Genomic DNA, 18160 nt, shown 5'->3' with positions numbered 1-18160 from the left:
AATAGTTTAAGGACTAAAGTCAAAATTTGTACTTAGTATATATAGAAACAAAATGATGTAATTCATTAGTTTTTCAAATAAAATAAAAACAGAAAATAGATTCGTGCCCTAGATTTGCGATCGATCGTCTTCTTCGTTGAATCAAAGCAAGAAACCATGGCTGGTTCAATTCCAAGAGCATGAGAGCCTGCAAATTAATATCAATCTTCCTCTCACTGTCTCCGCGTCTCTCGTTTCACTTACAGTCACTGCTTCGGCGGCCGCGTTCATTCTCCAGCTTTGCCTGGCGAAAGTTTTCATTTACTCCCTTCCCGCTGTCTCTCTAAACCAAGCGAGTAATCAAGCACTTTTATATTGTTATTGAGGCATTTGACAGAATATATCACAAGGTACAACATTGTATATAGACTTGTGATTATGCTTTATTATACACATAACAAGCGGCCTTGCTTTGATGAGTTTGTTAAAATTAATTTTTGTTTTTATTGGAGTCAAAATGAGTTAGATGATACTCTTCTATCTATGTTAGGAAAGAATTGGTGTTTTCAATTATTCATTTATCTAGGCCTTGATTGATCTAGGGTTACTTCATACTTGAATAATCAAGTGGTTATTGGGTTATTTGAAAAAAAGAACATCAGGGCTATACAAATTTAGTGGGAAAATATATAGATATTTTATCGGTAGAGGATATTTTGGTTGATGATATGAATGATGTGATTGATTATTACATTCTTGATTTGATAGTGGATTATTTGAAATTAATCTCAAATAATGTCATACTTTATTTCATGATATGGTGATATCCATACTAGAAGATCTCAGGAAGAATGCAAAGGAGAAGAACAATTCTTTTGATATCAAGATGCAGAAGGAAATAAGCAATCAATCAATCAATCAAGTGTATTTATTTATCACTTCAAATTGACATAAAATGATTATTTATTACAAGCTTGATAAGCCATTGGTTTAACATTTCATCTCTTGCATGGAATGAGAGGTTTACCACACAAGCCTTTGTTTCCCACGAATGCGCTTATAGGAAAATCACTCAACGGCTTCCCAAAAGGAATTTCTCCTTCCAGTTTATTATATGACAAGTTGATTTCATGCAGTCTGCTCAGATTCAGGAAACTTTTGGGCACTTCTCCTGTGAACTGGTTCTTCTCCAGCAAGACCGACACCAACATGCTTACATTTCCCAGAACTTGGGGCAGACGAGAACCCAACTGGTTGTAGCTCAAATCCAAACGTTCTAGTGATTCCATGATTCCAATGGAATCTGGTACGCCACCACTTAACTTGTTACGTGATAGATTCAGGTTTCGTATATTTTTCCCTGACGATCCTTTTCCTAGTGTTCCAATCCCACCAGAGAATTGATTGTCTGAAAGATCTAAATTCAACATGTTGCCATTCAATTCCTGAAACACGTCTATACTCCCAGTCAGCCTATTTGAATGAAGATCTAGATCTCCCAAGTTGTTCAGCCGTAGAACTGAAGCGGGTATCCCTGAATCCAGCGAATTCCTTGACAACTTCAGAGAGTAGAGCTTACCAAAGCTCCCTAGCCATTCAGGTATAGGTCCGGTTAAATTGTTGACTGATAGGTCGAGCTCCATTACAGAACCGGCGGCATACTTCAAGATTTCTGGGATTGGACCATTGATATTATTTCCAGCTAGGTTAAGACTTCTAATTGAATGCATTTGTAATAGCCATTTTGGGATGGAGGAAATATTTAAAGCATTAAACGACAGATCGAGAATTTGAAGATATGGAATCAAAGAGATCTCCTTGAGAAAAGGACCCTTGATGGAGTTATGGGGAACACTTAGAACTAATAACTCTTTCATTTGGCCAATGGATACAGGTAAATTACCTGATAAATTGTTTCCACCTAGATACAGATCAGTCACAGATGAGAGATTACCGAAGCTGGAAGGAATAGGACCGCCGAGCTTGTTATTTTCTAGGTGCAGTCTCTTAAGTGAGGTTAACGATCCAAAGGTGGAAGGTATTTGTCCATTGAGTTGGTTATTATTCAGATTCAGGTATGCTAGAGATAGCATATAGCTGTTGTTTGAAGGAAACGGGATATTTCCTTCTAGGCGATTAAATCCTAAATCCAGGAGTGTAAGGGCGGTTAAGTTAGCTATTGAAATTGGGATCTTCCCGCTTAATTTATTATTCGAAAGGTCAAGCTGTTCTAAATCCCGCAAATTACCAATCTCATTTGGTATAGAACCGGACAGAACATTTCCTCCGAGATCCAGTATCACCAGATTCGTCAGCTCAACTACAGCGTCAGGTAATTTCCCGGAAATTTTATTCTTGTTTAAAACTAGTTTTTTCAGTTTTTTCAAATTACCAATACTTGTAGGCAGAGTTCCAGATAAGCTATTATAGTTGAGATATACTGCTTCGAGTTTAGTTAACTGACCGAAATTTTCTGGAACAGGGCCTGTTAGCATGTTATTAACGAGGTTCAACTCTCTGAGCGATGAAAGCTTACAGATTTCTTGTGGGATGTTTCCTTTCAAATTGATGGATGAACTGAGATCAAGAACTTCAAGATTTGTGAGTAGAGCTATGGAAGGGGAAATCTCACCGACCATATTTGTCGAAAAAGGAGCATCATCGCGTGTAAATACCCCCGGAAGGTTTACTTGCGATACTCTGCCGGTCTCATTGTGGCAAACGATACCATCCCATTTGCAGCAGTTGTGTCCAGTCCAAGCCTTTAGTCGGTCTGAACTATCGATTTTGATCCCAGCCTTGAACTCGGTTAGTCCTTTCAGGTCCATTTCGTGGCATGCTTTGACATTACTCCCCGAATCCGATACTCCATAGGACTCGAAAGAGAGCAGTTGAAGAAGAAGAAGAACAAACAATGATCTGCAGACCATTTTCATTTATTTACTATGAACAGGTTAGTCCCTCTTTCTTTCTCTGTTATATAGTAGTTTGGGTCAAAGATCTCAGATATCATAAAAGCTTAATTTTGTTTTAGTTAATGGCTCTATCTTTTTTGTTTGGATGGGCTATTTTGTTTTCCTTTGCTTTGATGTTGATATTTTTAAATTAGAATTGTAAGTGAATCCAATCTAAGTTTGTGTCTTGCTCTTTAAACACTTTTATGATTTTGGATTTTGGATTTCGGATTTGAATGGTCATAAATTTTGTTTCCAAAATCGAATAGGGATTATATTTCACTATAATTTTTTTTAACTATGATATTCTTATATTTTATATTTGGCTTAAATATTAGCTCAACTGCAATTTATGTTATTCATTCCTGAAATGTACAAGTCAAAGAAATTTAAAAGTCTGCACCTGTAATTAATATGATTATTTTTCTCCTTTTAATTAAATATTCTGTAAAAAACAAATAACCACTCTAAAACAACAATAAACTTTTATATTAATCATATAAAAAATACTACTGTAAACCAAACTAGCCTTAAAGTTTAAAGTGGTACAAAAGCATAATTATGTCTTAATTATGTTGACTTCAGATTTCTGGCGAAGAAAATATTATAAATTCAGGAGATCATTTTTAGTTAAATATAAATAAAGCCTATTAAGCAATGTTTTTCTCAGTTCTCAAAATCCATAAAATATTCTAATAAAAAGTGAAAAAAACAGATTGTCGGCCTGGTTTGTTTTGGAGATTAAAAATATTTATAAAAAAAATAATTAAATAGTGTTATTGGGTTATTAGTTTCATAACAAATTAAAATTGTAACCAATATTAGAGTCATTTGATAAAATAATAAGTTGACAAAGATTAGATTTTGGAGAGAATCTTTTGTCCAAAAAAAACAAGACTTCGAACAATTAAAAATGTATATTTCGTCATTGGAACTCGCCGTGCACTTGTGTGTTATGTAATCGCCGTGTCGTGCCGTGCAATTAATCTTTCTGCTTAGCATCGATCCTGATATCTTGAAATATTGAAGAATACACCGCATTGCTTAGCATCGATCCTGATATCTTGGAATATTGAAGAATACACCATTGATTGCGGTTTTTGTTTTAAGATTTCTCTGCTCTCATCATCAAAAACCATTCCTCTTGAAATCCTGGTATTATTCTTGAACTTTTTGTACAGAATATTGTCATCGTACAGATCTAGAAGAGACACGTGGAGGCAGGGTCGGCCCTGGAGTAAGGCAACCAATGCACTTACATAGGGCCCCCATTTTTTTATATTTAATAATATTATATTATTAATATTATTTTTTTCTCTTTTTTCTCCTTTAATATTAAATATATATTATAAAAATAACCTTTTTATCTACTTTTTAGTCTTGTATTATAATATATTAATTATTTATATTTTATTTTATTAATTAAAATTAAATTTATTTATTTTTTACTATTTTAGGGGCCCAAAATTTAAATTTGCATAATCCCCAAAAATCTGAGGGCAGTGTAAGATCAATAGGCATTATATTCTATTTTCTTTTTCTTTTCTGTTTTATTTCTTGCCAACTCCTAAACTTATTTTTTGTTTACTTTGGTCACTATCAGTTTGGCCAGCTCAGCTCTATAATTGCAATTGAATCTGTTTAGGATCCACTCTGGTAGATTCCTCACAACTTCTTTATGCATATTTTGATTAACGAGCAATAGTTCTTTTTTTTTATCTCATCTAGTCTCCATTTCTCCTCACCTTCTTCTTCTCAGGCAAGCTAACCATTTCTTCCTCCCATAATTTCAATAAAGTATCATTTGGTATCAGATTCGTCGATCTTCACGATGGTCAAAATAAGGCATCAGTCGGATAATAATTCCCTACGTGTATTGGTAGAGTTAATGAACCAAACGATAATAAAATTACGTAAGTGAATGGAGAGTAAAGTCGGGACCATCGAAGAACAATTACATACATTGGCGAATAAAGATAACTATGATCGTTCGGAGGATGGTGCAAGGTCTTCACGAACAGGTGCGCTAAGGGAGAGGTAGTATGTTCCGCCCACAAGACTGACGAATGTAGATTTCCCAAAGTTTGATGGGGTTAATGTAGAAGGGTGACTTATTTCAACCGAACAATTTTTCAGAGTCGATCGAACGAAATATGTGACTAAGGTTGAAATAACACCGATTCACTTTTCTGGTGAGGCAAGAACCTGATATGGCTCTTATCTATAGTCGAGAAATCCAATGGTAGCTCTTACTTGGGCAGGTTTCAAAAAGGATTTACTGCAATAGTTTAGTCTATCTATGTGCGATACTCCAATCAATCAGCTAATGAATTTAAAACATACGGGAACAATGCACGACTACAACTTTCATATGCCTGCAATCTATGTTCTAGACTGTTACTTGAGTGACATTTCGTGGCAAAATCTCAAATGCAGTTAGACTCCTTGAACCTAAATCCTTGAATTCAGCTATGGCAGTAACAAAGATTCAAGAGGCCACCTACCGATGTCTTATGACTAGTGGTCACTTGTATAGTGCCAATCCTCCATTACTACCTACACCAATATTACTAAATCAACTTGGCCTAATTTTTCTAAACCTCACCAACCACATCTTCCTTATTCTTCCCCTTACACCTAAAATGCTAGACAAAGATATATACAGCAAATGGATCCCAAGATACTAGATGAAAGGAGGAAGAAGGGTTTTTGTTACACGTGTGATGAGAAATACTATTCAACTCACAAGTGCAATGTCAAATTATTTATGATTATGTTACAAGATGCAAGGGAGATGACAGAACCTGATTGTGCGCCACAACTTACTAATAGTTTCAGAACCACTTATGGTGATTAACCGTTGATATCCTTGCATGCTCTATCTGGTTTGAGAAATCATCAAACGCTCAGGCTTTTGGGAAAAAATGTGAGATTGGTAACGAAAGACTATGTGCTGAAGCAAGGCATTTACTTTGAGGAGACCTTTGCACCGGTGACAAAACTTGACACAATCAGCTTAATTCTTGTCATCATAGCTCACCATGGATGGGAGATCCACCACTTGGATGTCAAATCAACATTTCTCAATGGTGACATCGAAAAAAAGTCTACGTTGCTCAACCTGAAAAATTCATCATAAAAATGAAGAGCACAAGGTGTACAATTATACAAAGCTCTCTATAGACTATGTCAAGCACCAAGGGTGTTGAACACTTACCTCAACAAGAGAATGATGAGTCTCGACTTCGTGAAACGTTCTCAAGGGTAGGCTGTGTACAGGAGAAACCATGGAGAAGAAGTACTCATTGTTGACGTATATGTCGACGACATGATCGTGAAAGGATCAAGTATCAAGGGCATTAAGGAGTTCAAAAAATAAATGATGAAGGAGTTCGAGATGAGTGATCTCGGGCTAATCCTAAACTACCTTGGTATCGAGGTGGACTAGAAGAAAGATAACATCTAGGTGAAGCATGCAACTTATGCGAATAAGGTGTTGAAAACAGTTTGTAATGGAGGATTGCAACTCAAGCAAGTATCCGTTTGAAACAAAGTTGCTGCTCGAAAAAGATGTGGACAAAAGCTTAGTGAATCTAAAGGTGTGTATACGTGTATCATCAGGTGTCTCAAGTACTTGACGCACACTCGACCCGATATCTCTTATGCAATTGGCATAGTGAGTCTATACATGTAGCATCCTACCACTCTACACCAACAGACAATAAAACACATTCTTCGTTATGTGAAGGGAACAACGAGTTATGAGATTCAATTAAGAAGAGAACTCGTTAATTTGAAGAACTCGTAAATTTTACTAACAACAACCTAACCGATAACACTGACAACATAAAAAGTAGTAAAGGGATGGTGAACTCGTTAATTTCAACGGGAATCTAATCACCTGACAATCTTAAAAGCAGCGAACAATTGCTTTATCTTCATGTGAGGTAGAGTTTATGGCAGTTACCGCAGCGTCATGTCAAGGACTTTGGATGAGAAACTTGTTGAGTGAGGTGCTTAGATGCGAGTCGAGACCGATAACCTTCAATGTCGACAATAAGTCCGCAATAACATTAATGAAGAACCCAATATTTCATGGATGCAACAAACACATCGACACTCAGTTCCATTTCATCTATGAATGTGTTGAGAACCGACAAATTGTCATAGAGTTCGTAAGCACTAGAGAGAAACGAGTAAACATTCACACCAAGGTACTAAAAGGAGTCAAATTCGCGTAGATGCGAACCAAATCAATCTTATGGGAGGAGAATACGAGTCTAATCATTGATTGTCAGCAAATTAAAAGTTATTGGTCTTTATTATCTTTTATTCAATTAGGGCTTATTTAATTATTAATGAGCTTATGCGTATAAGTAATTTAGGATTTCTAGCCTAATTACTTATTTATAAGGGTTGCTTGTAAATGTTGATATACACCACTTAAGACTCTTAAAATTTTTTCTTTTCAACATATTATTGTCCTTTCTAGTTTTTTCTAAGGTTTCCTTTTTTCATAAAAGTTGTTCTTAAAAGATCCAATAATCATAACCAACACTAACATGTCTACGTGTTTTGTGAAATGCGTGGTTTTACCGAAAATATTTCAAAGATCAAGAATCAATATCAAGATCAAACCCATTTGATTTCTCAATCTCTTTTGATCATCTTTATATAAAACAAGAGAATATGATTCAACAAAGAAAGGTCTGGCTAGGGTTATCATTATTAGAAGAAGAATATGAAGCAATCAAAGCTCAAAGCATAAATAGTAGTCACCAGACTTAAATTTTTTCGAGTTGCGATGATACTGTTGTTTCTCTGTCTCTTGCTTATGAGTTTAGAATTCCCTATCATTCTCAAAGACACCTTAGACAAAGAAGACACACCTGGTTCTTCCCTCGACCGTCATCCCATCACCATCGACAGAATAGTCGATGATTTGGCCAAAATAGGCAAAGCTCTGACAAGTTTCCCGCAGATATATACCAACGAGTACAAGAAAGTGTTTGTCCTTGTGTTCGATGAAATTCCATTTGCTAACGGAAGTAGAGATGAGTTCTTCGAGCTTCATAAAGTCGTCGCGTTCACGTTTTCAATCAGAAAAAACTTATGGAATGAACTTAACTAAGGGAAAATCCTTGTTGAATTAGATAATAAGGCTAAGAATTTGTCCGAATCTTGTATTCATTCAATCATGAAACTAGGTCATGAATTTCGTAGAAATGGTCGAACAATGGTGAATCCTTGTGGGTTAACATTAGGATCTCAAATTATAGTTATTAGAAAAGCCTTATTGGTCTCATCTAGAATACGAACCTAAGATAGTATTATGATAAGCTTAAGAGGGGAGGTGAGAAGAGAATCAAGCCACTCGTCGAAACGGACAAGAAATACTTTTCGGAGGATTATGAATTAGGTGAGAGATAATAAAAATGAGCTATGCTCTTAGTCATTTTATAATCCTCAAAGATATGACTAGCTGAGGATATAAACCTCCATAGAATACAACACATGATACTATTAAACTAATTGGTGAGGTGACCAAAATGACAGGGCCAAAATGTAAATAAAAAGAGAGTTTAGAGACTGACAGAAAGGAAAAGTCTAACAAAAAAAGAAATAGTAATTATAAAAAGAAATACATTCAAGATCAAATGGTTTCAATGACTGCACGTGTAACGTCCTCCTCTGTTTGATCAAGTACATGTTGTAACATTACTTCCCTATTTAACATCGGCGTCCTCGCCGACAAAAGTCTGGTCTCTTTCCCCTTTGTCCCCATTCCAAGACTTGTTTCGGGTGTTTGATATTCAAGGTTTCCATGTCTCCCACGAATTATCTTCATTCTCTCGATCCTTTCATTTGACCAATAATTGTCTTTGATTTTTGCCATCCACCTCTCGTTCCCGTTCACCCTAGACATTTTCTGGAATCTAGTCTGAAGTGCTCAACTTGGGAATCTCTTCAATCACTATAGGAGTTCGTAATACCTTTTTAACTGAGAAATTTAAAAATACATTGTGTATCTTTGTTTCCTACCCTAGCACCAAACAGTAAGCAACTTCACCGATTTGATCTGTGACTTGGAAAGGTCCAAAATATTTTGGAGACAGTTTATGATATTTTTTCGAACTGAAATGTGACGATAGGGTTGGAGTTTGACGAGGGACCAATCTCCAATTGCTAAACTAACATATGTTCTGCTTTTATCTTGTAGCTGTTTCATCCTATTTTGGGCACTTTACAGATGGAATTTGATCAACTAAAGAATTCTTTCCTCTTTAGCAAATTCTGATTAAGTTCTTCTACTTTTGAGTCCCTTATAAGGTAAGGAGTGTGTATGGGAGGTTTTTAACGTAGATGGCTTCAAATAGTGACATTAGTGTAGCAGAATAGAAATTCGTATTATACCACCATTCTGCAAGGGGTAAAAATTTGATGCGGTCGCTGGCCAGCCATACAACGCAATTACGTTCTCAAACATCGATTACCGACTTCTGTTTGCCCGTTCATTTGTGGATGATAAGCCGACAATAATGTAACTTAATAAATTCTCTCTAGAAAGCACTAAGGAAGATTTTATCTCGATCACCTATAATTGAGTTTATACGAAGCTTGAACACATTGTTAAGAAAGATTTTTGTCACTGTTTTTGTTGTGAACAAATGTTGTAACCCCATGAAGTGAGACATGTTTTAGAGTTAGTCTACCACCAAGAAGATCACAGTTTTACTCCCTACTTTAGATAAATTTTCAATGAAGTCCATAGAGATTGATTCCTAAACTTCTTCAGGAATTGCTATCGGTTGCAGGAGTCCCTTTGGAGTTGTCGTCTCTCCTTTGTTTCTTTGGCATACATTACAGGTTTGTATAAACTCTCTTACATCCTTGACTATTCCTACCCATGAATAAGTCATCTATAATTTCTTATGTGTAACCAGATTACCTAAATGTCCACCAGTGGGGCTTGAGTGCATTGAGACAATGAGGATCGACCGTAGTTCAGTGTCAAAGCCAACTACCAACTTCCCTTCTTTCTTCAAGGTACCATTGATGAATGTAAATTCCGGATGTGAACTTTCATATTCTTTGATTTACTCAATTAACTTGATCCGATTTGGGTCTGAACTCCAAGTTAAATGTATGCGTTTAATTATAGGAGAATGATACACTTGACAGTCCTACACATTGTAAATTTGCACCTCTTTTAGATAGGGCGTCCGCTGCCACATTGTCTTTTTCTTTTTTGAATTGAACAGAGAACTCATATCCCACCAACTTATAGAGCCATTTTTCCTGCGCAGGTGTTTGAACTCTTTGTTCCAACAGATACTTCAATGACTCATGATCTGTTTTAACAACAAAATGCTTATACCATAAGTAAGGTATCCATTTCTCGATTGCAAACGTGAGGGCCATGAGTTTCCTCTCGTAAGTTGAAGATAGATTTTCATCACTAGGTAATGAACTACTTATGAAGGCAATGTATGATTCTCTTGCATAAGAACAACACCAATTTTGCTGCCACTAGCATCAATTTCTACAATAAAGGGAATTGCAAAATCCTCTAAGTTGTTTAATTGACTCAAGTACTTGCCATGTCTCCATTGCCTTCAACTTCTTCAAATCTGTAGCAACTCCTTCTTAATTGATTATGTATCCAAGATATGCAATCTGAGTGCACCCAAATTCACATTTGCCCCTGTTGAGGAAGATAGTGTGTTGTCTTAGAGTTTCCAATACCAATATCAAATGTTTCAGATGTACTGCCCATGTTGAACTATAAACGAGGATATCATCAAAGAAGACTAGCACAAATTGTCGTAGAAAACGCTTAAGTACCAAATTCATCATACTCTGAAACGTGGAAGGAGCATTAGTCAATCTGAAGGGCATGACGAAGAATTCATACAATCCTTCACGTGTTTGAAAGACTATTTTATGATAGCATGTAGGTTTCATTCTTATATGATGGTAACCTGAGCGATAATGTCTAATTTAGAAAAGAACTCAGACCCGTGCAATTCTTCTAGTAGCTTCTCAATAGTGAGAATTGAGAACTTATCCTTGATCGTTGCATCATTCAATTGACGGTAATCAATACACAACCTCCATGTTAAGTCTTTTTTCCTTACTAATACCACAAGTGCTGCAAAAGTGCTATGACTATGTCGAATGATTTCCTTGTCTAACATTTCATCTACCATTGTCTCAATTTCAGTTTTCCGTAGTGCTGAGTATATATACGATCTTAGGCAAACTGGCTTTGTTCCCGTTTTTAACGAAATTTGATGATCATGATCTTGAATAAGGGAAATTCAGTTGGTTTTTAGAACAAGTCTTTAAACGAGGCTAAGATGAATGTCAACTCCCTAGGTATTTCTTGAACATTTAAAGCTGCAATTGTAAAAAAACTTACATGTATCCTTAGTCGCCAAGCTGCAATTGCAAAAAAACTTACATGGTCCCAATGACTTCACGTACTCCTCCATCTAATCAGGTAGCACATTATTAAGAGAAGGCAAGACTAGTGTAATGGTCTCTCAATTCACTGTTGAGTTTCAGGAATTAAAGACTGTTGATGGTGAAGATCCGCCAATGATTCTCCATCTCAATCCAAGATTGAGCGGCCAACATGTACTTGAGCAGAACACTTGCATTGAGATGTGAAGGTTAGAAATCTGATGATGGTGAAGAAACGTGTTAAATTTCTTTACATACTTCACATAATCTCGCATTCTTGATATTTCTTCGAATAAAGTCTTTTTTATGTTGTTTATGTGGAGTGGATGGGCAGGTGAAGTGTGAAAAGTGGATTCACGACGATGATAATCATTCTAGGGATCAAAATCTACATGGTGGCTTAACAGATTGATTGGTCGAAAGACAAAACTAACTGTTGATTGGCCATTCCCATTGTAGAAGACAAGTTATTTGTCCTCACTTTAAGAGCCGGCTTAGAAGGTTTCCATATTAGCATTGATGAGAGAAATGTTATTTATTTTCCTTATTCTTTCACTCTCTGTTTTTGTGTTTGTGTTTGTGTTTGTTGGTTGGTTGGTTTATAATGAATGATAGTAAATATGTGTTATTTCATATAATTTGTTAAGCCTGGTTTTGTTTGTTTGAGATTGCAAAGAAGAAAAAACCTATGTTAAAAAAACATTTGATTGTCATATAGTAAGAGATTAATTCAAATAAGGGTTTCATCACTTTCAACTGGTATATGCAACTAAGTATCAAAGTTAAAATACATTTTAGTATCCAATTGATCATATAAGTTGAAGTGAGGACCATTTTAGTAAATGTAAATCGTTTAAGGACTAAAGTCAAATTTTGTACTTAGTATATATAAAAACAAAATGATGTAATTCATTAGTTTTTCAAATAAAAAACAGAAAATAGATTCGTGCCCTAGTTTTCGCGAGCGATCGTCTTCTTCGTTGAATCAAAGCAAGAAACCATGGCTGGTTCACTTCCAAAAGCATGGAAATCTCTCTCTCATTTGTCTCAGCGTCTCTCGTTTCACTTACTGTCACTGCTTCGGCGGCCGCGTTCATTCTCCAGCTTTGGCTGGCGAAAGTTTTCATTTACTCCCTCCCGCTGTCTCTCTAAACCAAGCGAGTAATCAAGCACTTCATTTGCGAGTAATTAATTTTTGTTTTTATTGGAGTCAAAATGAGTGATGACTTCCATGTTGCTTAGAATGGTTAGATGATACTCTTCTATCTATGTTAGGAAAGAATTGGTGTTTTCAATTATTTATTTATTTAGGCCTTGGTTGATCTAGGGTTACTTCATACTTGAATAATCAAGTGGTTATTGGGTTATTTGAAAAAAAGGACATCATGGTTATACAAATTTAGTGGAAAAATATGGTAGAGGATATTTTGGTTGATGATATGAATGATGTGATTGATTATTACATTCTTGATTTGATAGTGGATTATTTGAAATTAATCTCAAATAATGTCATACTTTATTTCATGATATGGTGATATGCATACTAGAAGATCTCAGGAAGCATGCAAAGGAGAAGAACAATTCTTTTGATATCAAGATGCAGAAGGAAATAAGCAATCAATCAATCTAGTGTATTTATTTGTCACTTCAAATTGACATAAAATGATTATTTATTACAAGCTTGATAAGCTAGCTATTGGTTTAACATTTCATCTCTTGCATGGAATGAGAGGTTTACCACACAAGCCTTTGTTTCCCACGAATGCGCTTATAGGAAAATCACTCAACGGCTTCCCAAAAGGAATTTCTCCTTCCAGTTTATTATACGACAAGTTGAACTCATGCAGTCTGTTCAGATTCAGGAAACTTTTCGGCACTTCTCCTGTGAACTGGTTCTTCTCCAGCAAGACCGACACCAACATGCTTACATTTCCCAGAACTTGTGGCAGACGAGAACCCAACTGGTTGTAGCTCAAATCCAAACGTTCTAGTGATTCCATGATTCCAATGGAATCTGGTACGCCACCACTTAACTTGTTACGTGACAGATTCAGGTTTCGTATATTTTTCCCTGACGATCCTTTTCCTAGTGTTCCAATCCCGCCAGAGAATTGATTGTCTGAAAGATCTAAATTCAACATGTTGCCATTCAATTCCTGAAACACGTCTATACTCCCAGTCAGCCTATTTGAATGAAGATCAAGATTTCCCAAGCTGTTCAACCGTAGAACTGAAGCGGGTATCCCTGAATCCAGTGAATTCCTTGACAACTTCAGAGAGTAGAGCCTACCAAAGCTCCCTAGCCATTCAGGTATAGGTCCGGTTAAATTGTTGACTGATAGGTCAAGCTCCATTAAAGAACTGGCGGCATACTTCAAGATTTCTGGTATTGGACCATTGATATTATTTCCAGCTAGGTTAAGGGTGCTAATTGAATGCATTTCTACTAGCCATTTTGGGATGGAGGAAATATTTAAAGCATTAAACGACAGATCAAGAATTTGGAGATATGGAATCAAAGAGATCTCCTTGAGCAAAGGACCCTTGATGGAGTTACGGGGAACACTTAGAACTAGTAACTCTTTCATTTGGCCAATGGATGCTGGTAAATTACCTGATAAATTGTTTCCACCTAGATACAATTCACTTACAGATGAGAGATTACCGAAGCTGGAAGGAATAGGACCGTCGAACTTGTTATTTTCTAGGTGCAGTCTCTTAAGTGAGGTTAACGATCCAAAGGTGGAAGGTATTTGTCCATTGAGTTGGTTATTATTCAGATTCAGGTAGGCTAGAGATCGCATATAGCTGTTGTTTGAAGGAAACGGGATATTTCCTTCTAGGCGATTACTTTCTAAATCCAGGAGTGTAAGGGCGGTTAAGTTGGCTATTGAAATTGGGATCTTCCCGCTTAATTTATTATTCGAAAGGTCAAGCTGTTCTAAAACCCGCAAATTACCAATCTCATTTGGTATAGGACCGGACAGAACATTTCCTCCGAGATCCAGTATCACCAGATTCGTCAACTCAACTAAAGCATCAGGTAATTCCCCGGAAATTTTATTTGTGTTTAAAACTAGTTTTTTCAGTTTTTTCCCGAAACTTGTAGGCAGAGTTCCAGATAAGCTATTATCGTTGAGATATACTGCTTCGAGTTTAGTTAACTTACCGAAATTTTCTGGAACAGGGCCGGTTAGCATGTTATGAGCGAGGTTCAACTCTCTGAGCGATGAAAGCTTACAGATTTCTTGTGGGATGCTTCCTTTCAGATTGATGGATGAACTGAGATCAAGAACTTCAAGATTTGTGACGAGAGCTATGGAAGGGGAAATCTCACCGATCATATTTGTCGAAAAAGGAGCATCATCGCGTGTAAATACCCCCGGAAGGTTTACTTGCGTTACTCTGCCCGTCTCATTGTGGCAAACGATGCCATCCCATTTGCAGCAGTTGAGCCCAGTCCAAGCCTTTAGACGGTCTGAGCCATCGGTTTTGATCCCAGCCTTGAACTCGGTTAGTCCTTTCAGGTCCATTTCGTGGCATGCTTTGATATGACTCCCCATATCCTCCGATACTCCGTAGGACTCGAAAGACAGCAGTTGAAGAAGAAGAAGAACAAACAATGATCTGCAGACCATTTTCATTTTTTTACTATGAACTGGTTAGTCCCTCTTCCTTTCTTTGTTATATGTAGTAGTTTGGGTCAAAGATCTCAGATATCATAAAAGCTTTCTTTATTTTCTTTTAGTTAATGACTTTATCTTTTTTTTTTAGGTTTTGTTTGGTATGGGCTATTTTGTTTTCCTTTGCTTTAATGTTGATATTTTAAAATTGGAATTGTAAGTGAATCCAATCTAAGTATGGGACTTGCTTTTTAAACACTTTATGGGCAATATTTTGTTTCCAAAATCAATTAGGGATTATATTTCACTATCAAAAAAATTAACTATGATATTCTTATATTTTATTGCTTGGCTTTAAATAATAGTTCAACTGCAATTTATGTTATTCATTCTTGAAATACATGTCAAAGAAATTCACCATTGATCACTTTCTTCTTTCTTACCATTGATGGTGTCTGATATCAATTTTGTATGTTTTATGGCACTTTTTGATTTAAAAATCTGTACCTGTAATTAATATGATTATTTTTCTCCTTTTAATTGAATATTCTGTAGTTATACAAATTGGTTTTTACTATCATTCCCGTTCTGAAACAACAATAAAATTTTGATATTAACCATATAAAAAATATTACTTTAAACCAAACAGGTCTTAAAGTTTACAGTTGTACAAAAGTATAATTATGTCTTGATTATGATGACTTCATATTTCTGCCTCTGGTCATACTATAAAGTATAAAGAAAATAATTATAAATTCAGGAGATCATTGTTAGTCAAATATCTCCTATTCCAATAAATAAAGCCTAATTAAACAAAGTTTTTCTCTGTTCTCAAAATCTACAAAATAATCTAATAACAAGTGAAGAGAAACAGATTCTCTAGGACTGATTTGTTTTGGAGATTAAAAGTGTTTATAAAAAAATGAATTAAATAGTGTTATTGGGTTATTAGTTTCATAACAAATTAAAATTGGAATCAATATTTAAGAGTCATTTCATAAAATAATAAGATCATCTCCTATATAAAATTTATATACTCAAAAAACACATTAAGTATCACGTCAACAGTAATCTATTTTTAATTTAAAAACTCATTTTTAAACGCAAAAGACTATTTTATTTTACACCAACTTTTTAACTTTTTCAATAACTATTTATATATTTATCAAATTTACAAATTAAACCCCAATACTTTTTTCAAGCACACAACATTAAAAAAAATTATGATAAAATTATAAATCAATAATTTATATATAACTTAAAATCTTTTTAGTGTGCCATGAGTGACAAAAATAAATAAATTAAAATCATTAAAAAAATACAAACTACACATTGCGTGAAAAAAAATTACACTATACTATACGAACACAAAAATTACATTAAAACAAATATTATTAAACAAACAAATTAAACATCATAAAATAAACGCAAATTACACTAAACAAGAACATTATTAAAAAAATAAGCATTATTAAAAAAATACTTCGTACACACAAAATAGACGATATATCAATTCTTAAAATTGGTGTACTCCTCCCACAAATGACCAGTGAATGCATTACGAAGTGCAATGTGAGCTTCTTTATATCTTATTTTTTCGCACCGAGATATAAAATCTTGAAATCGAGTATTTTTTATTTATCATCATTTCGACATCCGACGAAAGCATTTCCGTTTCAATTTCAATAGGTGCACTAAGATTAGGGGTGAGAAAAATTACCGATATTAAAAGTATATCGAAAATACCGTACCGCAATATATCGAAAATATCGATTTTTAAGGTATACCGAAAAAAATGTAAGATATGATACCAAACCGAAATTATTGGTACGGTAAAGGTATGAGATTTTTAAAATTTTGATATATCGAGATATAACGAAATACCGAAATAATATTTATAAGTTAAAATATATATATAATAATAATTAAATATATTTGATATTAATTTAATTATAGAAATATAATTTTTGAATAATATCAAAATATAATTATACTGAAATATTATTCAATATATGCAATCTCTATCTTATCGATGATATTAATTTTTTTAAGTTAATATGTTTTTTAGGTATCAAAGGTATAATATCGATACCGTACCGAAATTAAGGTATACCGAAATCAAGGTAAGGTAAATGTATGGATTTTTTGTATACCGAAATTAAGGTATATCGAAATCAAGGTATACCGAAATCAAGGTAAGGTAAAGATAATACATTTTTTGCATACCGAAATTTTAGATAAGGTATAAGGTATGGATAAAACACTAAGGTATACCATACCGACCCACCCCTAACTAAGATCATGTTCATCCTAAATAATCATATTATGCAAATTATACATGTAGTCATTACATCATGCAACACTTCTTTTCTCTATTATCGTACCGGTCCTACTACAATTGCAAAACGTGATTGAAGAACTCTAAATGCACATTCAACGTCCTTTCTATATGCTTCATGTTTCACTGTAATTTTTTTTCGGATCACGTGGCTCATGAATTATTTGCATAATGGTAAACCATTTTGGATATATGTTATTAACTAAATAATAGCCCATATTATATTATTTTCCTTGAATTACATAATGAGTTGTAGGAAAAATACCTTGAGTTAGATTTGAGAACAGATAAGATGACTTCAACACATTTATATCGTTGTAGTGCTTGGAAAACCGAAATACGCATGCTATATCCATAGTCATAATCTGCTACAACTTCAAGAATGATCGTAAGCTTTTCATTACGGTCTGCATATTGCCCGACCCATGCGGTAGGACAATTTTTTCACATCCAACACATACAATCTAAACCTCCTAACATTCTAGGAAATCCTCGTTTGTTTCCAATATAGAGAAGTCTAGAAATATCATTTGTTGTTGGCCTTCTAAGATAACGTTCGCCAAATATTTCAGCCACAACTTGACAAAATCTTTTCATGCTTTCAATTGTAGTAGACTCTCCAATTTAATATACTCGTATGTGAAATTTGCTAGAATACCATATGTCAATATACAAAAAACTGATGTTATTTTTTGTATTGGAGATAATCCAAGTTTGCATTTATTGTCCGATCGTTGTTGGAAGTAGTGATCATGATCTTTGACTATGTCAACAATTCAAAGGAACAACGAACGAGACAT

The 18160-nt window shown here is 34.8% G+C and overlaps 2 protein-coding genes across 2 annotated transcripts; both read right to left on the bottom strand.

Moving 5' to 3' along the window:
• Positions 1-977: 977 nt before the first annotated feature.
• LOC124934699 (LRR receptor-like serine/threonine-protein kinase ERECTA) lies at positions 978-2909 on the bottom strand. Its single transcript, XM_047475218.1, has one exon. The coding sequence runs from the start codon at positions 2907-2909 to the stop codon at positions 978-980; it is 1932 nt and encodes a 643-aa protein (XP_047331174.1).
• Positions 2910-13108: 10199 nt separating this feature from the next.
• LOC124934698 (leucine-rich repeat receptor-like serine/threonine-protein kinase RGI4) lies at positions 13109-17957 on the bottom strand. Its single transcript, XM_047475217.1, has 3 exons — positions 17822-17957; positions 17626-17767; positions 13109-15026 (listed from the first exon to the last, which is right to left on the bottom strand). The coding sequence occupies exons 1-3, from the start codon at positions 17955-17957 to the stop codon at positions 13109-13111; spliced, it is 2196 nt and encodes a 731-aa protein (XP_047331173.1).
• Positions 17958-18160: the final 203 nt, after the last annotated feature.

This window comes from Impatiens glandulifera, chromosome 4 (genome assembly GCF_907164915.1).
Source record: "Impatiens glandulifera chromosome 4, dImpGla2.1, whole genome shotgun sequence".
In the NCBI taxonomy this organism is placed as follows: domain Eukaryota; kingdom Viridiplantae; phylum Streptophyta; class Magnoliopsida; order Ericales; family Balsaminaceae; genus Impatiens; species Impatiens glandulifera.
Note: the sequence above shows the minus strand (reverse complement) of the source record. Positions and strands in the feature narration are given on the sequence as shown.